Source organism: Dromiciops gliroides, chromosome 3 (assembly GCF_019393635.1).
Source record: "Dromiciops gliroides isolate mDroGli1 chromosome 3, mDroGli1.pri, whole genome shotgun sequence".
Taxonomy (NCBI): Eukaryota; Metazoa; Chordata; class Mammalia; order Microbiotheria; family Microbiotheriidae; genus Dromiciops; species Dromiciops gliroides.
Window position 1 is genome coordinate 251,540,568 of NC_057863.1, and position 24,377 is coordinate 251,564,944.

At 38.5% G+C, this 24,377-nt stretch overlaps 1 protein-coding gene across 2 annotated transcripts in view; it reads left to right on the plus strand.

The window, feature by feature from the left end:
* Positions 1-24,359, plus strand: part of EIF5B (eukaryotic translation initiation factor 5B) — a 74,364-nt gene extending 50,005 nt beyond the window's left edge. Inside the window, exons 9-24 of one of the 2 annotated variants that reach the window (XM_043995876.1) lie at positions 314-385; positions 1,812-2,104; positions 4,637-4,744; positions 5,252-5,362; positions 6,276-6,343; positions 7,051-7,192; positions 9,126-9,257; positions 9,587-9,769; positions 9,918-10,079; positions 10,263-10,394; positions 10,964-11,095; positions 14,436-14,512; positions 14,680-14,844; positions 18,502-18,640; positions 20,559-20,720; positions 22,095-24,359. In XM_043995876.1, coding sequence (XP_043851811.1) covers positions 314-385; positions 1,812-2,104; positions 4,637-4,744; positions 5,252-5,362; positions 6,276-6,343; positions 7,051-7,192; positions 9,126-9,257; positions 9,587-9,769; positions 9,918-10,079; positions 10,263-10,394; positions 10,964-11,095; positions 14,436-14,512; positions 14,680-14,844; positions 18,502-18,640; positions 20,559-20,720; positions 22,095-22,202 — 2,186 coding nt within the window. In that variant the 3' untranslated portion in view covers positions 22,203-24,359. Of the gene's footprint in view, positions 1-310; positions 386-1,811; positions 2,105-4,636; positions 4,745-5,251; positions 5,363-6,275; positions 6,344-7,050; positions 7,193-9,125; positions 9,258-9,586; positions 9,770-9,917; positions 10,080-10,262; positions 10,395-10,963; positions 11,096-14,435; positions 14,513-14,679; positions 14,845-18,501; positions 18,641-20,558; positions 20,721-22,094 lie in introns of both variants that reach the window. The other variant, XM_043995875.1, reaches the window with a different exon arrangement.
* Positions 24,360-24,377: the final 18 nt, after the last annotated feature.

Sequence of the window (24,377 nt, forward strand, 5' to 3'; positions counted from 1 at the left end):
AGAAAAGTAAATTGTATAGGGGGGCAGCTAGGTGACGCAGTGGATAAAGCACTGGCCTTGGATTCAGGAGGACCTGAGTTCAAATCCGGCCTCAGACACTTGACACTTATTAGCTGTGTGACCCTGGGCAAGTCACTTAACCCCAGTTGCCTCACTTTAAAAAAAAAAAAGTAAATTATAAACAATTTTTGCTTTGTAGATATTTTTCCAAGTTGTTTATCTTTCACTTTATATAGGACAAAATTTTAAATGTGTATAGAAACTCCATGTGGTAGTTTCTGCATATTTGATTAAAGCTTTTAATTTACAGAAGAAGAAGAAGAGAGTGAGGATACTGGATTGGATGATTGGGAAGCAATGGCTAGTGATGAGGAAAGAGAGAAAGGTAGGTTTTTAAATTGTATTTCTAGCCTTAGATAAATTTATTTGTCTTTTATTTGTGTGTGCATGTCTTTATTGGTAAAATGTGTTTTACTGAAAATATGACTTATATATGACCCATAAAATCCACAATTTCCCCTACTAAAATGCCACTGCTCTGCTTTATGTTGGAGCACAAATTGAAGCTGTTGCTTGCTGGCAACATCTAACTTTTCAATGTGGGTGCATTTTCCTGTAGAAATCATGTAGTAAAGGGTGTAACCACTAGTCTCAGGCTAGTCCAGAAAAGCCTATTAAGCCTAAAATCTGCCTCTACAACAATAGCATATATATAATGCTTCCCCTGTCTGCTTGCCAGAGCCAGTTGTGGGTTCTTAGTTCTCTCCTCACTTGCTAGGAAAGGACTTTAGGAACTCCAAGTCACTTCAGTAATGGTGGCCTGGGGCAAGGAACCTGATGAGTTGTGACTGGTGTAACGATTGGAATGACGCCACCTGCTGGAGACTTACTGTAGAAGAGTTCTGCCCATGAAGCGAAGGTCTTTGAGGGCAAGACCAGGAGTCTTTTCTTTGGCGTTAGGAAGTGATGCGGGCTAGTGGGAGGAGGAAGGAAGAGACTGGCGCTCGCTCTCACTCTCTTTCCTTGGGACTCTGGCGGAGAGTGGAGCTAGGAATGCTCTCTCCCTTTAATAGATAGAGGAATCTAGGCCTTTCTCTCTCTCTTTACAAAATTCTTATTCTCCTTAATAAATGCTTAAAAGTCTAACTCTTGCTAAAGCTTATAATTTATTGGCGACCACTCATTAGATATTTTAGACAGTAATAGTTAGAATTTTAGCCTTTACAGAAGTTTATCTTAAAGCCTAAATTTTTCTCTTTAGAACTTTTTGTATGTTGATCCCAGTTTTGCCCTCTGTGGTTAAACATAGCACAGCTAATTCCTCTAACACTTGAAAACCCATACAGATTTGTTGTTGGGGTTTTTGAGGAGAGATATGCTGAGGGTGAATGGAGGATGAAAGATCAGAAATATAAAAGAATGGTCAAATTGGGAAAATAATTGGCCATTTTGATGTATACTCATAAGTTTGCCTTTCTCTTTCCTTACCCCTCTTGAAGCTACCCTGAGATCAGGAGCCAAAAAACCCCACACAGTTAGGGTGCCTGCTTTTTAGTAGTCTCTTTCCCTTTACTATATTTCATCCCATTACTCTGGAATCCCTCATTTTCAGATTGATAAGCAGGGTAGGTTTCCTAACGTGTAATTTAGCACTATCATCTTTCTACACCATCTAACATTTAATATTGACGTAGATATTTTTCTAGTTCTGGATGTGTTATTTTACGTTTGGATAATGGAATTAGCTTTTATTTAGGGATTAAAAATTTCCAAGTCACTTTTTTTAAACGACCAAAATATTTTCTTGACAGAAAGAAACACAGTGCACATTGAAGTAAAAGAAAACCCTGAAGAAGAGGAGGAAGAGGAAGAAGAAGAGGAGGAAGAGGAGGAGGAAGAGAGTGAGGATGATGATGATGAAGGAGAAAGTGATGGAAGTGATGGTGATGATGAAGAGGAGAAGGTTTCAGATGACAAGGACACTGGGAAATCAGCACTAGATAAAAAACAAAGTAAAGAACTTAGCTCAGAATCTGAATATGACTCAGATGATGACCGGACTAAAGAAGAGCGTGCCTATGATAAAGCAAAAAGGAGGATTGAGGTAGAATATCTCTTTCCTATTTACCCCTTCTCACTCTCTGTATCCCCTTTTCTGTTCAGTAGGGCATGCATACCACTCCTTCCTTTGATAAAGGAGAATGGATTTTCTTTCATTACTTAGAGCTCTTGTTTTCTGCACAGTTTCAGGGCCAAGTGACTTTATATAATTTTGCCTTCTTTTCAGCTATGTTGAAACATCATCACCCCAGATTTGAGGCTGATCAGTTATTGCTGATGACCTCTTTTAACTGTTAATCATTTTGACTTTGTTAATGGAACCAGGATTGTGTTTGCAAAAAAAAAAAAAAATTTCACCACTTTCAGGGTTTCCCTTTAATTTATAATCCAAAGGCATTCTGGAAAGCATGTCTCCTACTAATGCTTGGTTCTGTAAGTATTGTTTGTTGGTTATATTTGCTGTATAGTATTTAAGGGAAGAGTGGGAGGGGAGACAATATTGTTCCAGGAAAGGGCATATGTGAACCACCTTTCTCCCATATATTTCCATTTTGTAATATGCTAGGAACAAAGATACTAAGGGCATTTTGAGAATATGGGAATTCCCTATACCCAGATTTACCTAACACATTAATTTCTGTTCTACCATCTAGGGCTAACCAATAAAAGTCTAGTCCATTTTTCCACATGATCACCCTTTATTTATGGGGAATACAGCTGCAGTGTCACCCTTCTCCATGCTGATCCTTATTATATGCTTTGCTTACGATCTTGGTCATCTAATTTCCCTCCTTAATTATCCCACACTGGTATGTGGATGTTGAAGTGTTTTATTTTAGTGTTTACTTTTATTCAGAACTGGCTTGAATAGATAATTTTCTTTTGAATGGACCATATCCTTAATAATTTCTGCTGCTTAGCCAGTGTCTGTATCTTCTTTTCCTCCTTTTCTCTTGCTCTCTCTTTTTCTTTGTCCTGTCCTTTCCTCCCTCCCTCTCCTTACTTTCTCCCCTTTTCTCCTTCATTCAGGTTCTTAATCTGGGATTCAGACTTCCAAGGGATCTGCGGATTGATTTCATTGGTTCTATGAATGCAGATGGGGAAAAAATTAAACAGCTTTATTTTCACTAACTTGTCCTTTTTAATCATATATATTTTATGTATTTAAAAATACTACTGTAAAAGGGAGTCCATATGTATTGTCAGAGGGATTCCCCTGCTATAGAGAAGGAAGGATTTGATGACTTGTCTTGGAAGCCCAATATTTGTTCTAATTCATTTCTCTTTCTTGGTTCTCCTTGCTAGAAGCTTGTTTATAGTTTTTGTAAGGGCCTTTCTTGCTCTTTAGTGAAGCTCATCTTCACCTGCTGAGGCTGACACCTTGACCTGTATTCTAGTGGTTGTGTTGTCTTAATATAGGAAGGAGGTCTTCACACCTGAGTCCTATTTGCAGTTCATAACATTATAATATCTCCTAGTTGAATGGGACTCTTAGGTCATTAATTTCAGTAAGTCTCTAAACATCTCCCCCACAACATTATTAAAAGGCTGTCCTCTGACCTCTGCTTTGAAGGCCTTTGGTGAAGGGAGGATTCTGCAGTTGATTCTGTTTACTGTCTTAGCATTATTAGACTATTGCTTCTTTCTGCTTCAAACCAAAGTCCACTGTTTGAACTCCCCATGAGTTTCTTTTTCCAGCTTTAGAAGTTGCTCTTGTTTGTTTGCATAGCAGTTGACACTCTGCCTTGAGCTGAATGAGTGGTCATGCTTTTGCTGCCCCACATTACCAGTTGGCCTAACCTCCCTAGAGTCTCTTAGATTCTTTCTTTGGATTGCCTCAAAAGGAAACTTTTCCAGAATCTCATTACTGAAGGTTTATTGCTACACACAGTAATAACAAGATATGTATGAAAATAGTAGCATTTTCCATCACTAGTTAGTGGAGGGACATTTTTTCAAGGAGACACAATCATGGTTCAGAATTTGAAAAATGAAATCTATAATGCAAATTTTTATCTAACATTTGGGTGGAGATTTGGATTCTGGTCCCAGCATTGTCATAAGCTGTATGGTCTTAGGAAACTCCCTTAATTTCTTTTGTACACGGTTTCTTCCCTTCCTAATAAAGTTTTAGGCTAAGTTTTTCTCTAGGGCCTTATCTGGCTAAAAATTGGATAGTGGTAAAAGGTAACTCGGGTCTTTTCCTTCAAGGTCTGTCCTAGTCACTACTTCTTCATCAAACCTTTACTGACCTTTCCCTCCAATTCCTGCTGCCCTCTCCACCTCCCAGGGTAAAAATGGTCTTATCTTTCTCAAATTGTTCATGGTATTTTGCTTGGATCTCTCTTTTGTGTATCTCACTTTCCCTCTTATTTTGGGGGACATCCATGTCTTCATTTTATGTGTGCACATCTGTTTTTCTCTTTTCACATTATAAGCCCTTTGAGATCAAGCTGTATATCAAAGCTTTCTTTGTAATCCAGCACCTAGTATGGTATCTTATACATATTAAACTCTAATTTGTTTTGTTGAATTAAATTTAAATATTTAATTTCATTTCTTTCTGTTTTCTTAGAAACGGAGACTTGAAAATAGCAAAAATGTAAATACTGAAAAATTAAGAGCCCCTGTTATCTGTGTACTAGGACATGTAGATACAGGAAAGACTAAAATTTTAGATAAGGTAAGAAAATATTTTATGATTTATGCTTTTACATTTTTGGTAGGTTAGATACTTAATTACTTCATGTTTACATACATAGTTAAAAATGACTAATATAGAAATGTTTACATAATTGCACATGTATAAACTATATCATCTGATGGCTTACTGCCTCAGGGAGGGGAGTATGGAATTTAGAATTCAAAACTTTAAATAAAAATGTTTATTTAAAAATTTTTTAGGGGGCAGCTAGGTGGCGTAGTGGATAAAGCACCAGCCCTGGATTCAGGAGGACCTGAGTTCAAATTTGGCCTCAGACACTTGACACATTACTAGCTGTGTGACCCTGGGCAAGTCACTTAACCCTCATTGCCCTTGGGGGGGGGCAATTTATTTAAAAGTAAAGAATGCAAATGAATGATTCTTAGAAATGATTAAGAATTAAATTGTTTTAAAATGGTCCTTCATGCTCCACTATTTTTTCCCATCAGTTTTTAATGCTTACTCGATTTTACCATTTTCTCCTAGCTCCGTCATACTCATGTACAGGATGGTGAAGCAGGTGGTATTACTCAGCAGATTGGGGCCACTAATGTTCCCCTTGAAGCTATTAATGAACAGACAAAGATGGTGAAGAATGTAAGTATGGAGGGGCTTTGTCCTTGAGGTTGTGATCTTTAGAATGTAGAGAGCATCTAGATTTGACCTAAAATTCTGAGTTTCATTTCTATGCATCAAATAGTGTATATGCTATATTTTGCATATACAAAGAAGTATTTGTAAATGGAGGTATTTAGATGCAACTATGTTCCATAATTCACTTTAATTTAGAATTATTCTAACCTGACATCCTTATCTAATCAAGGAGATTTGAATCCATTTTGAGCCATTTTTGTAATCATCCTATGTAGAAAATATTTGAATTTGCAAAAAATATTTGAAATGGATTTTCCATGTCTTGAGAAACTTCATAGCAGTGGGTAGTGTTATCTTTTGATTGCAGATATTATATTGTGTAAATAACGTAGGCCTGGCTGCTTTCATTTATTTGTCACATTTGAGTTGAATATGGTACGGTTTATATATATGGCTTGGAGGCACATAGCCAGAAGTTTAGAATCTCTCTTTAAAATTGGACTACATAGATTTAAAACTGCTCAAATGCTTCTTTGATTTAACTTTTTACCACAATAGAATTTAGTTTTCACTCTGTTATAAGTTAATTCTGGTTACAAAGTAACTGAACCTTTTATAGTATAGTTAACAAGTTTTTTCAGAGTTGAATATTACTGTAACGTGTGTGTGTAACCTATTCAGTTTTACATTTCAAAAATAAGTCTGCTGGAGTTCACTTTGTTAATCAGCTATTTTATTTTAGACTAAATTAAATGGGAAAAGAAGGACTTTGAACATTTTCATTCCTTTGAGTATTGATATCAATGTAATTAGGTTATATATAAATTGATGGGTAGCTTTTAGTAAGGTTCTAGATTCTTGAATTATTGTATTTGTGCTTCTTGTATATTTGTTTTGTCTTATTTCTTAATGTTAGTTTGACAGAGAGAACATAAAGATTCCTGGGATGCTTATAATTGACACACCAGGCCACGAGTCTTTCAGGTAAGAACAAGTTTAAGAAACCTCTCAGTTTTTACTACCAAATGAAGTTCTCTTCAATAATTGGTGGTATTTTAGTTTCATGTTTACAGATTTTCTAAATTGAATATATGTGTGCATACACACACAAATTGGATGTAGAAACTAGTAGTTGGTGGTGGTGGTGTGGATTTTTTTTTTCTTCTATTTTAATTTGGTAGATCACTTTTGCCATACGGAAAGTAGACATGACTCTGACTTCAGTAGGGTAGCTTCTGATGCCCAGCTCAGAAACACTTACAGTGTTGTACTTCCTCTAGTTTTTTGTTTATATTCCTTAAAGTCTGTTAATGAAACTGGTGGAGATGTGAAAAGAATGTATTTTAGGATTGATTAATTCACCTAGTATATATTTCATCTGAGATTTAGATTTCTTCTTTTTTAATTAAGTGACTTGCCCAGGGTCACACAGCTAGTAAGTGTTAAGTGCCTGGGGCCGTATTTGACCTCAGGTACTCCTGACTCCAGGGCTGGTGCTCTATCCACTGCGCCACCTAGCTGCCCCTAGATTTCTTCTTTATAAAAGGAAACATTTAAGCCACAATACAGACCCTTAAGATCTTTTCCAGTGTTAGATTTATGATCCTGCATTCTGAGTTAAGTTTGGGAGTGTTTGTTTCATCTTCTTACTAATACTTTCTCTCCCCCCCCCCCCCCTCCTTTTTTAACAGTAATCTTAGGAACAGAGGCAGCTCACTTTGTGATATTGCCATTTTAGTTGTTGATATTATGCATGGTTTGGAGCCACAGACAATTGAATCTATCAACCTCCTGAAATCTAAAAAGTGTCCCTTCATTGTAGCACTAAATAAGGTAAGCTGTCTCTTTAGAAAGAGGGGGTGTAGGGGTGGGGTGGGGGTATAGGAGGTTCAGAAGCTAAGGATGCACGAAAGACTGTTGTTTTCTTTGTATGTTTAGTTAGCATATAAAAATTAAAACGTTTATCTGTGTGTTTGTATAATGTTGCTAGAAGTGGCTTCATTTCTTTAAAGTTACTTTGATAAGTGTTAGTTTTATTATTATTGCCAACCTTGTTAAGACACAATTGTGTTTGGAAGGAATTAAAAGGAAAGGGTTATATCTGAAGAAGATTATGTTTTACTCTTGCCTGTTCTTTTTTTTTTGTATGTTCTCTTCTCTATCCCCCCTATCCCCCCCCCACCCCCCCCCCCCGCAGGACTTGTGGCCTCCTGAAGGTGGCTTATATTAAGAGGTTTAATCTTCTAAATAAGCTTTATCCCAAATTTAGTGACATCTATTTATGATAATGCTAACCTAGAAGTTTCACATTCAATATTGAGACATAAGTCACTAGGCATTTACTCTATGTAATTAAATTGAAGAGGACATGATTTGATCTTTTGTTTGCCCAAATTTAGGGAAGTTGGGTGGTACAGGCCTGGAATCAGTAAGAACTGAGTTCAAATCTAGCCTTAGAAACTTATTAACTGTGTGAACCAGGGCAAGTCACTTAACCCTGTTTGTCTGTTTCCCCATCTATAAATTGAACTGGAGAAGGAAATGGCAAATCACTCCAGTATCTTTGTCAAGGCAACTCAAAATAGGGTCACGAGGAGTTGGACATGACTGAAATGACTCAACAACAATTACCCAAATTTATATAACCAAATTCAACAAGTATTAAGTACTTGCTTTTTGCTTAGCATTGTGGTATAGACATAATGGAAGAATGTAATATAATCTCTGTACTAGAGGAACTTAAAATCAATCTAGTTGATAGATTAATATTTTGACACATCAAATAATTAGGGAATGATAAAAACTAAATGCACTCTTGTCAGTAACACAATTAAGTATCTACTTTCTGCTAAGCACTGGGGATATAAAGAAAGGCGATAGATACTCCTTGCCCTCAAGAAGCTTACAGTCTGTCATTAAAATTGAGGAGGCATAGGGGTGTATGGAGAGGAAAGGGTACAGGGAGACCTGTAGCCCTGGATGTGATATGATGATGTGTTTGTACTCATTGGCCTCCTTAAATCAGGTATGGAAGGGCTCTTAAATTTCCATTCTCCACCCTCTCTAATCAGTGGGGCCCTGGGCCAGGATGCAAAGAGGTGAAGTGTGTTGTTAAGCAGATGCTAGCATATGCATTAGACCCTTTGCTACTGTGTCATCGTATGCAGTACTTGGGAGGGTATGATGCTCATTTTGAATATACTGCTAGACTGAAGAAGAGGGGAAAAAAGTCTGTATAACTGATCTACATCAAGAGTCTCAGTGTCTTCAGTGTACAAATCTTGTGGCCCTCTCACCTCTTGGGAATGTCTTCTCGTGTCTTTGAACCGTGTTCTTCTTAATTTTGCAGTATTCATTTTTCTCGTGTGTGTGTGTGTGTGTGTGTGTGTGTGTGTGTGTGTACACACGTGTGTGCTGTGCATATTTTTTTCTTGACTTTGTACTTCTCTTTGCATTAGTCCATATAGATCTTTCTGTTTCTCTGTTCATTACATTGATCATTTCTTATATCACAGTTCTGTTCCACTGCCATTTTTTCATTTCATTTGCTTACATGTTTTAAAGCCTCTACTAGATTGCAAGCTTGTGTAAAGCAGGAAATAAATGATTTTCCATCGTTTTTGTATCCCCAGTCCCTAGCACAATTCTTGCACATATTTTTAGATCAGTCTTTTTATCCATCCACTAACCGGGTATTGAATGAATTGATAGGTTGTGTTTCATAACATAAACGTTAGAAATGTGACTAGTGATGAAACTTTTCTAGATTGACCGATTATATGACTGGAAAAAAAGTCCAGATTCGGATGTGGCGGCAACTCTAAAGAAGCAGAAAAAGAACACCAAGGATGAGTTTGAAGAGCGGGCAAAAGCTGTCGTTGTGGAGTTTGCACAGCAGGTTAGTTTCTCTTTCTTTCAGCAAAACAATGAAAAAATCATCGACTTTTCCCAATATCAATGAAATAGCATTTTTACTTCCTTTTCCTGGCCAATCTCATGGAGGTGCATTCAGCAGCTATCATTAGGCCTCTTGTCAGCTCTTTAATTTGAGATGGAAAGGAGGCTGTCGCCAAGTTTTGTCTACAAATTAGCATTGCTCTTCAAGTGAGCTTTTTGAGCATTTGAGTATTTGTCAGCTTCTAGATAGTCAATTCTATTTCTCTGGGATCTTTTCCCTCACAGTCTGGCATTTTCTCAGTGACTTTGCTTTTGCCTTTTCTTCACCAGGGCCTGAATGCTGCTTTGTTCTATGAGAATAAGGATCCTCGTACTTTTGTTTCCTTGGTACCTACATCGGCTCATACCGGAGATGGCATGGGAAGTCTGATAGCACTTCTTGTTGAATTAACTCAGACTATGCTGAGCAAGAGACTGGCACAGTGTGAAGAACTGAGGGCTCAGGTTATGGAGGTAAACAGCATTTTAGAAATGTATTTGCATCCCAGAAAACCCTTTTAATGGGGATTTTCTATCATTGCATTTACTGCTTTGTAGTTTAAAATACAGATTGAACAGTGACACGTGTAATTCATTCACCTAAATGATATATCTTTTTTAGGTTAAAGCACTTCATGGCATGGGTACCACAATAGATGTAATATTGATAAATGGGCGTCTAAAGGAAGGAGATACAATTATTGTTCCTGGAGTGGAAGGTCCCATTGTAACACAGATTAGAGGTCTTCTGTTACCTCCTCCCATGAAAGAACTGCGAGTGAAGGTAAGGTTGGAGAGTTCTGAAGACTGACTTTACTCTTTTAGCTCTAGAAATGCCATTGCTGAGATTGGCCATCATAGGTTCCTTATCATGCTAGGGGTCTCTTGCTGCTTTAAAAAGGGGGGGGCATCAGGATTGTAGTAAAGTCTTCACATTGATATTTTACACATTTTTTTGTTCCTTCAGAACCAGTATGAAAAACATAAAGAAGTAGAAGCCGCTCAGGGCGTAAAGATTCTTGGAAAAGACCTGGAGAAAACATTAGCTGGTTTACCACTCCTAGTGGCTCATAAAGAGGATGAAGTCCCAGTCCTCAAAGTAAGAATTTTTTATTTTTTAATATTTTGCAGGTGAATAAAACTAATTGTAGCAAAGAATACAGAGTTATGGCCTCTTAGGAAAGAATTTAAATGTATTATTTAGTGACTTGTGCTTTTTAAATACTTCAGCCATTCACAAATTAAATTTTCTTTTTCACGCAAAATTTTTGTTGTTTCCTCAGGGACATAGTTGAAATGGAGAGTTTTTCTGAACTTTTTTTTAATATGGGGGAGGGGGTAATTATCATAGACCTTCACAGCTGCAATGTCCATTTTGACTTAAACCCTGTAGGGCAAGTAGAATCTCCATGTTACAGACAGGAAGCTTTGTGTATAGGTGATAGTGACAGGTCTCGAACACAGATCTCCTGACCAACAGTGAACCTTCTTTGTTAGTAAGCTCATAAGAGGAATACTGCACCTAGAGGAGTCAGCCTGCCTTATTTAAGAATATGTAAAAAAAAAAAATATGTGACAAAGTACGTTTATTTTGTTGTTATTTTTATGTTTTCATTATTTAATTGGAGAGAGATCATTTGTGCCTTGTTTTTATATTTTCTTTTCAAGGATGAGTTGATTCATGAATTAAAGCAAACACTAAACGCTATCAAATTAGAAGAAAAAGGTGTCTATGTTCAGGCATCCACGTTGGGCTCTTTAGAGGCTTTACTTGAATTTTTAAAAACTTCAGAAGTACCAGTAAGTAACAGTAACTAACTTAATGTTAATTAAATGACTCCTTTGTCCATAACCAACACATTTCTGTCCTCTCTTACTCTTTCCATCATAGGTATTCTGAATCTTGGGTTCCCATCCTCCTCAATTGAACCTTCTGCTTTTAAGCTACCCACACTTTCCACTGTGATTTCTGGGATGCTTGCTCTATAATTAACAAACTAGATTTCATTTAAAATCTTTTTACCTTGCATGGTAAGGGAGTTCAGTTATTCGTTGTTCCCCATTGCTGCTTTTAGACTTTGCTTCTAACTTTTCTCCCAGTATATGCTCTTCAAGTTTCATTCAATCTTTATCACCCTATCAAGATTCTGGAGGAATTTAGGCCTCTAGGACATTCTGTTTCCTTTCTCACTGAGTTCAGTAGCTGGCTCTTCCTTCCCTATCTCCTGTCCTCTTACTGATGGACTTCAGCATACATGTAGATAGATTCTCCCTCAGGAACCCTAGCCTTCTGTTCCTCCCCTTCTTCATTTCCCATGACCTGCTCCTCTACCCCGCACAAAGTGATGATATTTATGCCCCTGATTTTGCTATTGCCCACAAATGCACTATTACCAAGGTCATGAATTCTGAAGTTCTTTTATCTGATCATAATCTGCCTTGTCTACCTCTTCCTGTGCCTAAAACCCATTTCTTACCTTCACTGTATCTCTAAACCTTTGCACCCTCAATTCTTCCCCATGCTGTCATCTTTATGCTGGCCACACTGTCCTCCTCTTGCCATCTTGAGCTCTGGATGGACCTGTTCTGCTCCATTCTGTCTCCTCTTAAATCTCTTGCTGTCTTGCCCTGCCAAATCCTTATCCCTGTATTACTCCCACTGTCTGCTTTCTTCACTTTCTCACATGTCCTGTTGAATTACGCTGAAGAAAATCATGAAGCTGTTCCTGGTTTCATTATACATTGGCGTTGCATAGTCTCAGCTGGTCCCTCTCTGCTGTGAGGCTATCCTTTTGCACCTCCCTCCTCAACTTGCCATCCCACTCTCCCCAGGGGCTCTTTTAGACCATCCCACCCTCCTCAAAAACGCCAAAACCTCTCAGCTGAGAGCCTCGCCCCACATTTCACTGAAATGAAGCTTTGTTCTCAGAGCCTCCTTTTCTCATTCAACCTCATTTCACATCAAGATTCCTTTGGCAGGGGCAGCTAGGTGGTGCAGTGGATAGAGCACCAGCCCTGAAGTCAGGAGGACCCGAGTTCAAATCTGGCCTCAGACACTTGATACTTACTAGCTGTGTGACCCTGGGCAAGTCACTTAACCCCAATTGCCTCACCAAAAAAAGAAAAAAAGATGCCTTTGGCCACTTTTCTCCTTCCTCCTGCACACTCTGTCTCCCAGGAGGAGGTGGCCCTTCTTGCTACAGTTAATAACCCCTCTACCTGCATGTGATCCCATTCCATCTTGTGCTGTACCCTCTGTTATCTCTCCTCTCTCACAATTCCTGTCTCTGACTGCTTCCCTCCTGCTTACAAAACATGCCTGTATCTCTCCCTTCCTTACAAAACCCTCCTTTCCTGTCTTTCTGGTAGCTGTAGTGCCACATTTCATGTCTTTTTGTGCCTAGACTCATGGAGAAAACAGCCTTCCCATTCTGTCTACACTCAGTGCTTCTCATTCCTTTCAGTTCTGAAGTCTGATTTCAGAACGGATTTCAAAGTGACAATTAGTTATCAAGGATCTTTTCGTTTCCAGATGTGACGGCCTTTTCTCAGCTCTTATCCTTCCTGAACTTTGCAGCCTTGGGCACAATCCATTTCCCTTTTCTCCTTGATACTGTCTTCTCTCTGGGATCCTGTGACACTGCTCTCTCCTGGTTCTTCTCCTGGCTTGCTGACTCTTCCTTCTCAGTCTTCTTCAGATCATGCCTGTTAACCTTGGATGTCCCCCAGTGCTCTACCCTGGCCGCTCCTCTCTTCTACTTTACTTCATGATCTCATCACCTCCTCGGTTTTCATCTGACCTTTCTCATAGCTTCCATCTCCAGTTGCATATTGGACATTTTGAACTAGATGTCCTATCAACACCTTAAGTTCAGCATGTTCAAAATGGAGCCCATTGTGTTTCCTCCTAAACATCCCCTCTTCCTAACTTCCCGATTACTGTAAAGGGTACCACCATCCTCCCCATCTCTTTGGGTGCCCACAACCTAGGTATCATCTTTGATTCTTTACTCTCTCATCCTCTGTATCCAATCATTTGCCCAGTCCTGTAGGTTCTACCTTTGCAACATCTTCTCTGCTCCAACACTGTCACCTCCACGCATGCCCTACTCTCACCTCATGCTTGGACTATTGTAATAGTGTGCTGGTTGGTATCTTTGCATCAAGTTTCTCCTCACTCCTGTATGTTTCCCACTAAGCTGTCAAAGTGATTCCAAACCCAATGACCCATACCAGTGATTCCTTATTTTGCCTACATGAAAAAAAATAAATCATGTGTTTGCCTTTTTTTTTTTTTTTTTGCGGGGCAATTGGGGTTAAGTGACTTGCCCAGGGTCACACAGCTAGTAAGTGTTAAGTGTCTGAGGTTGGATTTGAACTCAGGTCCTCCTGAATCCAGGGCTGGTGCTCTATCCACTGCTCCACCTAGCTGCTCCATGTGTTTGCCTTTTAAAACACATTTCTCATCTTTTCTTACCATTCCAGTCCTTTTATACCTTTTTTTTTTTTGGTGGGGCAGTGGGGGTTAAGTGACTTGCCCAGGGTCACACAGCTAGTAAGTGTCAAGTGTCTGAGGCCAGATTTGAACTCTGGTCCTCCTGAATCCAAGTCAGTGCTTTAACCTCTACCTTTTATGCCTTTAAAAAAAAATGCCTTTCACCTTCTTCATGTACTATGTAACCCTGTGCAAGCCTTCCTTGTATACATTCAATACTCTGTTATCCAATTCCTGGCACTCTAAGTGACTGTCTCCCATATCTGGAACTCTCTTCCATCTCTACTTCTTAACTTCCTATCTTCTGTCAAGTCTCAACTACAAGTTCATCTTCTGTAAGAAGCCTTAGCTGTTCTTCCTGAATGCAAATGCCTTCCCTCTCTTGATTATCTCCAATTTATCCTGTATATATCTTATTTGTAACCAATTCTTTTTGCATGTTGGTGCTCTGTGTTTAGACTGTGAGCTCCCTGAGAGCAAAGACTTTGCCTTTCTTTGTGTTTTCATTGCTTAGCGCATGGTACCTGTAAATGTTTGTTGACTAACTGAATACGGTCCAAAAGGTCATGTGCTATTAATGATGCCTGAGACGATAAACTCATTTTAAAAATTGGCTCCTCTTTGTTTTGTTTTGTTTTTAAATAGTATTCTGGAATTAACATAGGCCCTGTTCATAAAAAAGATATCATGAAAGCTTCAGTGATGTTGGAACATGATCCTCAGTAAGTGATTTCTGTACTGTTATTTTTCATAAAACATTTTTTAGTTTATAAAATGAACTTCAGCTCTGCTTTCTGTTATTTCACCCCTCCCTCTTCTGTAAATGGCTCACTTTGACATGGTTTTAGCTTTGTTTTGAAATGATTTCTAATTGATCTCTTAATTGCAGATATGCAGTAATTTTGGCCTTTGACGTGAGGATTGAACGTGATGCTCAGGAAATGGCTGATAGTTTAGGAGTCCGAATTTTTAGTGCAGAAATTATTTACCATTTGTTTGATGCTTTTACGAAATATAGGCAAGACTATAAGAAACAGAAGCAAGAAGAATTCAAGTAAGTTAATGCTTGTTACTTGGATATTGGGTGGTAACATTTATTTTCATACCAGGACACTGTAGAAACCCAACATGGTATCAGTTTTTCAAATCACCCACCATACATATAACATGCATTGAGCAACTATGGATCTGCTTCCTGTTTTTAGCTTTTTATAATTCTCATTTAATATACATGAGATAGCTACCAACAATTGAAAGGGAAGTTTCTGGATTTGGGCAGAATTTCTCTCTGGAATGGAGTCCTTCTTGAAATGCAGAAGACAGGATCTTCTGGGGTGGAGCCAAGATGGCGGAGGAAAGGCAGTGAGCTCCCGAACTCATGATACGATCGCTCCAAAAAAACATCCAAATAAGGTCATAGGAAAATGCCTGGAGCAGCAAAACTCACAGAAGAATGTGTTAAAATCATCTTCTAACCAAGAACAGCTTGGAAGGTCAGAAGGAGGGAGCTGCTGTGCTGATACAGGAGTAGGGCCCAACCCCACAGTCATCTTGACACAGATCCAGTCTCAGGAAGTCCTCACCAGGAAGGAGACTCCCCCCCCCCCCCCCCCAGCCTCTGAATCAGCTGAAGCTCCAGTGTCATCTGGAACCAAGCTCACAGGCTGGGGAGTGGGCTAAGCCCTGGGCACGGGAGAGACTAAAAGGGTCTATGCTGGTGCTAAGGCAGAACTTGGATTTTACACCCCTGCTGAGAACCAGGAGGTAGGCTTGAGTAGCAGCGGCCCAGGTGGGAGAGGGGCACAGGCTCATCGGAGCTAACAACCACAACACACAAAGCTGGTTGATTGGCAAGTTGGTCTGGGGTCATCTAGGACCAGGGAACAGGCCAGGCGAGGGAAGAACCTGATTCTCCTTAAATCATACCACCTGGGACTTCTTAAGCTTGGGATACTGCAGCCTGGAAACAGTGCCCCACTTTAAGGAGCTAAAAGTCTAGTAAAAGAAAGGCAAGATGAGCAGACAGAGAAAGGTGAAGACCATAGAAAGTTTCTTCAGTAACAAGGAAGACCAAGGGGCATCCTCAGAGGAAGATGTCAACATCAGGGCCCCTATATCTAAAGCTTCCAAGAAAAATATGAATTGGTCTCAGGCCATACGGGTGCTCAAAAAGGACTTTGAAGATAAAATTAGAGAGGTAGAGGAAAAAATGGAAAGAGAAATAAGGGTGATGCAGGAAAGACATGAGAAAAAAGTCAACAGCTTGAAAAGTCAAATGGAAAAGGAGGTACAAAAGCTCTCTGATGAAAATAATTGCCTAAGAATTAGGATTGAACAAATGGAAGCCAGTGACTTTATGAGAAACCAAGACACAATAAAGCAAATCCAAATGAATAAAAAAATAGAGAACAATGTGAAATATCTTCTGGGAAAAACTGCTGACCTGGAAAATAGGTCCAGGAGAGATAATTTGAAAATTATTGGTCTACCTGAAAACCATGATCAAGGAAAGAGCTTAGACATCATCTTCTGAGATATTCTCAGGGAAAATTGCCCTGAAATTCTAGAAGAAGCTAAAATAGAAATTGAAAGAATCCACCGATCACCTCCAGAAAGAGATCCCAAAAAGAAAACTCCTAGGAATATTATAGCCAAATTCCAGAGCTCTCAGGTCAAGGAGAAAATATTGCAAGCTGCCAAAAAGAAAGAATTCAAGTACTGTGGAGCCCCAGTCAGGATAGCACAAGATTTAGCAGCTTCTACATTAAAGGACTGGAGGGCATGGAATATGATATTCCAAAGGGCAAAGGAAATGGGATTACAACCAAGAATCACCTACCCAGCAAAACTCAGCATAATCTTTCACAGGAAAAAATGGGACTTTAATGAAAAAGACTTTCAGATATTTGTGATGAAAAGACCTGAACTGAATGGCAAATTTGACTTTCAAATACAAGACCCTAGGGAACCATAAAAAAAAAATTGGAGTTGGGGGACATACCTGGGGTCATACAGTGGGTGACTGTCTTGTGTCTGAGGCCAGGTTTTGGCTGGGATCCCCCTGGGTCCAGGGGTGATGATTTGTCCACTGTGTCACTTAACTAGATGATAACTTCTTTAGAGTTAAATTGAGGGGTGAAGAGAATGCACTGGGGGAGGAGGAAGAGCAGAAGTGAAATCCTACATGAAAGAAACAGGAAAAGGCTTATGGAGTTAGGGAAGAGATGGGAGAGGAGCAGGGCAGTAAATGAATTTTACACTCATCAGAAAAGGCTCAAAGATCTCATTGGAGCTGCCTCAAGGAGGGACTAATAGACACACCCAACTGCGTGGAGTAATCTATTTAATCTGGGCAGTAAATGAGCCTAACACTATTAAAATTCTCAAAGGCCTCCATCTCATTAGAATTGGCTCAAGGAGGGACTAATGTACACACTCAATTGGGCAGAGTAATCTCTCTAACCCTGCAGGAAAATAGGAGGGGAAGGGGATAAAGAGAGAGGGGCAAAAGAAGGGCAGAGTGGGAGAGGGGACAGACAGAAGCAAATTCCTTTTGAAGAGTGATAGGATGAAAGAAGATGGACAGTAGAATAAATATCATGGGGAAGGGAATAGGATGGAAGGGAAACAGTTAATAATAATCACAAAAAAGAGAAAAGGGGGGAAATTGTACAAAAAATATAGCAACTCTTGGTGGAGGCTAAGAATTGAGAATCAAGGGAATGTCCATCAATTGAGGAATGATGGAAAAAGCTGTGTTATGTGATTGTAGTGGAATGGACTTGTGCTACAGGAAATGACAAACAGGATGATCCCCAAAAAACCTTGAAAGACTAATGAACATCAATGCATGGTGAAGTGAGCAGAGCTGAGAGGACATTGTGCATAGTGACAGCAGTATTGTTCAATGAGTAATTGTGAATGACTTAACTACTCTCAGCAGAACAATGATCCAGGACAATCCCAAGGAACTAATGAGGAAGCTTACTATGCACTGCTGTAGAAAGAACTGATAAAAAGAACACTTGTGGATTGTACATATATAACCTGGTTGTGATCTAGTGGAGGGGGGAGGAAAGGGAGGGAGGGAGGGAGGGAGAAAAATTTGGAAAATCAGTGTTGAAAACTACCCTTACATGTAAATGGAAAATAAAATAAATGTTTGTTAGAAATGCAGAAGACAGGTCCATGTGGCAAAATAGTGAGCTTATAGCTGTCATGACCCTCTTAAATGAGCAGCCTCAAATTTGAACCTTAGGCAAGAGGAACGTTTTGTTAATCCTGGTGTGGAACCAGTGGAGAGAAAATGATTGAGTTTGGGAGTGTTCAAAGTGAGTTGTAAATCATTGTGACTATTCCAGCTGCCATGAGAGAGAGAGAGAGAGAGAGAGAGAGAGAGAGAGAGTGTGTGTGTGTGTGTGTGTGTGTGTGTGTGTGTGTGTGTGTGTGTGTGTGTGTGTACATGGGACTGTTGGGGATGCATTCTAGTGGACTTCCTTAGCTCCATTCAGATTGCAGGGTCCTATCCTAGCTCCAGTAGGATCTAGGCTGGGCATTGGAGTTAGGAGCCAAGGGCAGAGTATTTCTTTAGCCTGTTAGTTGGATTATATACACAAAAACTTTACATAGTTTAATTTGTCTTTGGATGTCTCTTTTTGGAGAGTAAACTAAGGTACCAGCTTTAAAACCTGCTTGTTCTTTCTCTGTTTAGGCATATTGCAGTATTTCCCTGTAAAATGAAAATACTTCCCCAATTTATTTTCAATTCACGAGATCCAATAGTGATGGGTGTAATTGTTGAAGCAGGTCAAGTGAAACAAGGCACACCCATGTGTGTACCTAGTAAAAATGTAAGTATTTGTCACGTTCTTTCAATTTTTTTTGTTTTTTATGAGGAAGGAGTCTCATTAAAGTAATAAGAAAATAACTTGATACTTGTAAATCGCTTTTTGTCTAATGAATGAGATTTACCAGCAGGATCAGTAAAATGTGAAATTCAGATGGAAATGGACTTGCGGATTTAGTTCAGTTCTTTAAGGAGAAAAAAGTTGAGGTTCATTTATTTGCCTGTGACAAGGAACTGGTTTTTTAAGCTTCCTCTCTTTTTAAATCTCAAATTGCAAGTTTTCTTGCCAACTCAAACAAGTAAAAACTATTTTGTCCACATAAATTGACTTTACCACAAAATATATTTAAGATGAGCTATTAAGTAAAATTTGCCAAATCTGGTTCAAATCTGTAATTTCTTTCCACAATGCTTAGCTTAATGCATGGAATTATTTCCTTTATTGGCTTTTTGAGTTGTCAATAATGATGTAATGAATGAATCTGCTTGAATGTCTTTAAGAGGAGGTTGTGAAAGAAATACTACTTTTTAGGGGGCAGCTAGGTGGCGCAGTGAATAAAGCACTGGCCTTGGATTCAGGAGTACCTGAGTTCAAATCCAACCTCAGACACTTGACACTAGCTGTGTGACCCTGGGCAAGTCACTTAACCCTCATTGCCCTCCAGAAAAAAAAAAAAAAAGAAATACTACTTTTTCATGTAGTCTGTCATTTCAAAAGCCACTTTTTAGTTTGTGTGGTTTTTGATTTTTTTTTTTTTTTTTTTTTGCTACAGCTAGTCAGGACATGGACGTGTGCATGTTCTGGTGAACAGAATTTGGTCTCCTTTACCATAATGGGTCTTCTTCGTTCCTTGGTTTTTGTTGTTTAATCATTCAGTTGTGTCTGACTTTTCATGACCTGAGTGGTTTGCCATTTCCTTTTCCAACTCATTTTACAGATGAGGAAACTGAGGCAAACAAGGTTATGTGAATTGGCCAAGATCACATAGGTAGTAAGTATCAGAGGCCAGATTTGGCCTCAGGAAAATTCTTATTTGACTCCAGGCCCACTGTTGCATTCACTTCATCATCTAGTTGCCCTCCTCACTGCTAATTATTGCTAAATATCAGTGTTATCAAGTCTCTTGTGACTTGATACCACCTCTCAGTGAAGTGTTTATTTGATTGTTGATAAATATAACAAGTAACAAGTTTGGTGGGAGTGTAGGTTAGGGATTCTTTAATTCATTGAGTCATTTAATTGTCAGTGCATTTAAAATGGTGGAACCAAAAAAACACATCCATATTTATTCGTATTGGTTCAGTGTTCACTAGATTGCAACTGCTCTTGTTTATATTAAGGGTGGTAGAAATCTCTTCTGTTTAAGGGTTGTTGGCCCACAGAAAAACAAAATTAGTCAAGCGTCAAGTGAAAATAAGGAAACACGGCCTTATGGTCAGAATTTTGCCAGGGATTTCCTGGCACCCCCTACAACACAGCACACTTGGATTTAGTCAAATGAATACAAGATTTCATTTAATGATTTTGGGGGAAAGAAATCTCTTCCATGCATTTTGTTTTGTAAATGACCAGCTGTTTTCTTGCCATTTAAGAAGGTTCAGTTCAAGTCTTAACAATTTAGACATGAGAGAGACCATTTTCTCCTTTATCCTAAAAGAGCTTTGGGCAGATAATTTTGAAATCCTTTTTAAGCCCTGGTTTCTCTATTGCTTCAAGTTACAGGTAAGGACTGCGTGAATTTTGCCATCTGCAATGATCTTTTGATTGACAATAGGGAAATAGTTGTGCTTATAGATTAAATTCAGAGGTACTTGTTTCTGGCTTATAGAAAATATATTGTGAAGTAGTAGTAAGTTCAAACAGGAGATAATAATGATAGTCATGCATTTGTTTCACACTCATCATTCGTCTTGTTTTGCAGTTTGTTGAGATTGGAATAGTTACAAGTATTGAAATAAACCATAAGCAAGTGGATATTGCAAAAAAAGGCCAAGAAGTCTGTGTCAAAATAGAACCTATTCCTGGAGAATCTCCCAAAATGTATGGAAGACATTTTGAAGCTACAGACATTCTTGTTAGCAAGGTAAGTACTTTACCCATAGTAACTAGCGCTTTATTATATCAAACAACAAATTCACTTTTAAATTTTTGAAAAGGACTTTGGCAAGTAATACTTATTTGCTCCATTGGTGAGGCTGAAGCTTAGAGAGGTTGTAATTTGCCTACATTCTACGAAGTACTGGAACAAGTACTAGACCATGGTAGAGTAGAAAGAGTGCTGTGTTCAGATCCTGCCTCTCATGATAACCTGTGTAACTTTAAGCAAGTTCACTCCTCTACACAGTGAGATGGCTTGAGGTCTGTAGGTTTTCTGATTCTCCAGGCCAATATATATTTCCTTATTGTGCTTCCCTCCAGAACTGTTATTGGCTACTGGTAAGGCATATCCACTATTAACTTTGGGGAGATAGGAAGGTGTTACCCAGCCTTTGTTTTTACAACATTAAGAGCCATATTCTGATCTGTACTGTTTAGTTCTAAATGGCTTAGCCTTGGGAATTGGTACATGATGATGAGCAGCTTTGTGGGAAATTATTGATGTGGGTATTCCCAACAGTATATAAATTATAATTTGTCCTTTCCTTGTATAAAGGATTCAAACATTAGATCCCTAACATACAAGACATTTTTTTCTTTTGTTTCATAAATTTTGCCTGTTGACCTCTCAGATTTTTTGAGCTTTTAAAACTGAATAGCTTATATAATGTATATTTGGAGTTAGGCTATCCCCACAAAAGTGCCCCAGCTCTCTTTTAAGACAAGGTGAAGCTTTGTTCATATAAATGAGTGTGGAAACCCTTAAAGTAGTGGGGGGAAGTGGACATTTAAAATCAAGTTAATTAAAACCTTTAAAAGTATTCCTTGGCTATTTTAAAATATTAGTATTGTATTTAGTATTGAAATGGGACCACACTCAATCCAAGTAACTTTTTCCTTTAATGTGAATGGTTGTGGTGTGATGGGGTCTATGTATATACACACACACACACAGAACATAAATATATGTGTGTGTGTGTGTGTATGTATACACACACAAATATACACAGATATACCACCAAACCATAAACATTGATACTAAGGAAAAGTTTCTTGGATTATGAATCTGACACATTATTTTTCATATTGTTTTGCAGTGGCATATGGGTGATTTGCCCCACTAATGACCCCATAATTCATGAGGTTGTTAGCCAATAAAAATTCCCAACTTGTGTGATTATCAGTAATTGGGATCTCTTAATTTGTTTTGACAGTGGGACTACTGGAGACTTTTTAGATCTAAAATGTGCGGTTTGATTTTTTGCAAAGGATTATTTACCTGTTGCCATTTCATTTGTTAAGAAAGGTATAAATATGGTTTTCTACACTGTTGACTCTTGGTCTGCTGGGTGTATTGCAGATCACTCGACAGTCCATTGATGCATTGAAGGATTGGTTCAGAGATGAAATGCAGAAGAGTGACTGGCAACTTATTGTGGAGCTGAAGAAAGTGTTTGAAATCATCTAATTTTTCCACAGTGGGCAGGAAAAGTAGTAAACTTACTATTCTGTTGTATTGTCACCAAGAAAACCAAGCAAAAAAAAAAAAGAAACAATGCATTGGACTTCGTTGGACTTAAGTTTGGAAGGAAAAAATAGGTGGATAAAATGTTTTCCATGAGAAACCAAGAAACTTACACTGGTTTGACAGTGGTCAATTTACATGTCCCCACCGTTCCAATGTGCCTGTTCACCTCTCCCACTACCTTTCCCTTCCCTTCTTTACTGGCTGCTGTTTTAAAGTTTGCCCTATCCCAAATTTGAATTTTTATTACAGAACTAAAGCTCTTTCAATTTTATACTGATTAAATCAGTACTGCAGTATTTGATTAACCAAGCTTCTGCAGACTTTGTGATTCTTGGACTTTTTTGATGTAAGAAATACTTCTTTATTTATGCATATTCTTTCCTCAGTGATTTTCCAGCATTCTGCTTTGTGCCTATAGGAATTTTTTAAAATAGATAATTAGGTAATATGATATTCTGTGTTTGCTTTGTGTGAAACAATGATGTAAAATCATAGCTGGCTGCCCTTTATTGCTTGTACAGTCCATGGAAGTTGACATAAACTGTAATCATTACAATACAGAGCCACAAATAAAGGGAATGGACACTGACCGTCAAATTCTGTTAGGAGTCAATGTCAGCACAGATTATTCTTGCTTAATACTTGGTAGTAGTTGTCATCTTCCAAGTGCAAGTGTCCTCCAAAGGACAAATGCTTGTTAGAGGACACTGCAATACCTTATATAAAACTAGCATCAGCAAGTTTCTTAAAACCTAGCAGCAGTCATTTTTATACAGAAATTTTCTTTAACATTTTTCCTGTACTGTGCATTTTGTTTTTCAGAAATTAGAGTACAATTGTAGACATGTTCCCCCTGCAAGACAGACATAGGATCAGAGTGAGTTCAGACAGGAACTCTATTTTTTCAACATGTGATTATCATTGATCCATTTTTGGATCAGCCAGCAAAAGTATCAGAGAAATGGAGTCCAAGTGCATGTTGGACATTTGGATTGGGCAGATCTGACAACACTTCTGAACTATTGTTGTATTAAACAAGCTGCTGCCTTGGAAGGTAGAGTTTTTCCTAAATGAGAATTAGGAATGGAGTAACTGGGCCAGAGCTAGTTAATTTCTATAGCACATGTGAGGGAGGGGCCACTCTGTTAAATCTGTGTTGTGATTTATGTTGACAGGTTGGATCCTGTGGGTGAAGGGGCAGTCTAAGATGGTTGATAATTGTCCTATACTGTCAAGTGTGATGTATGCTTGAACACAATTATGTCACATGTAAGCTCTTCATAGATTAGAATCAAGAACAAAAATCCCACTGGGGGGGGGGGATCCCCGGATATCATTCTTTCTTATAACTGTTTTTGGCTTATAGGATGTTTTCTAATTGTCACATGGGGATATATATATATTTATTTTTGCACATTGACAATCTGCTGCTTTGTAGGTTTATTTAATTTAAAAGGTTGAGGGGAGGAAAGGAGAATCAGGCCTATATACTGATACAGCATAAAACAAATCTTGGCATCTGAGTTGTAAGCAATTTTCTTAATGGGCTGGGAACTGATGAATTGCGGTGTAGAGTATGTTTTACATCAGTGTAGGCTGCTGAGTAATCTGGGAAAATGGTGACCATACAGCACTTTCAGGGAACAGAGAGACTCAGAATGATACATGAAGGCTTCAGGGCAGAGGGAGATATATATTGATATTCTATATACTATTTTTTTCAAGACCACTTTTGTTAGTATGTAATATGCCATATATAATAAATGAGTGGCCATTAATTAAAGGGATTGGTCTATGGAAGGAGTGACACGTTAGGGGACAAATCTGAAGATTTGCTTTCTCCATGTTTAAGACAGGGGCACTTGTGACATACGTTGTCAGAATTAAGGTAAAGTTATTATGCCCAATTGTTGTATATGTTTCAAGAGTCTTCCAGTCAACTAACCTTTAAAAATAATATGCTACTACTATATAGGTAGGTAAAGGGGGGGGATCTAAACAGTTACTTTAAGTGTATAATATGAGAACTCCTGGCTTAAGAGAAAAAAATAAGGGACAGACATTTTAAGGATTCACAAAATAAAAGTCAATACAAAATATACATACAGTTCTTTA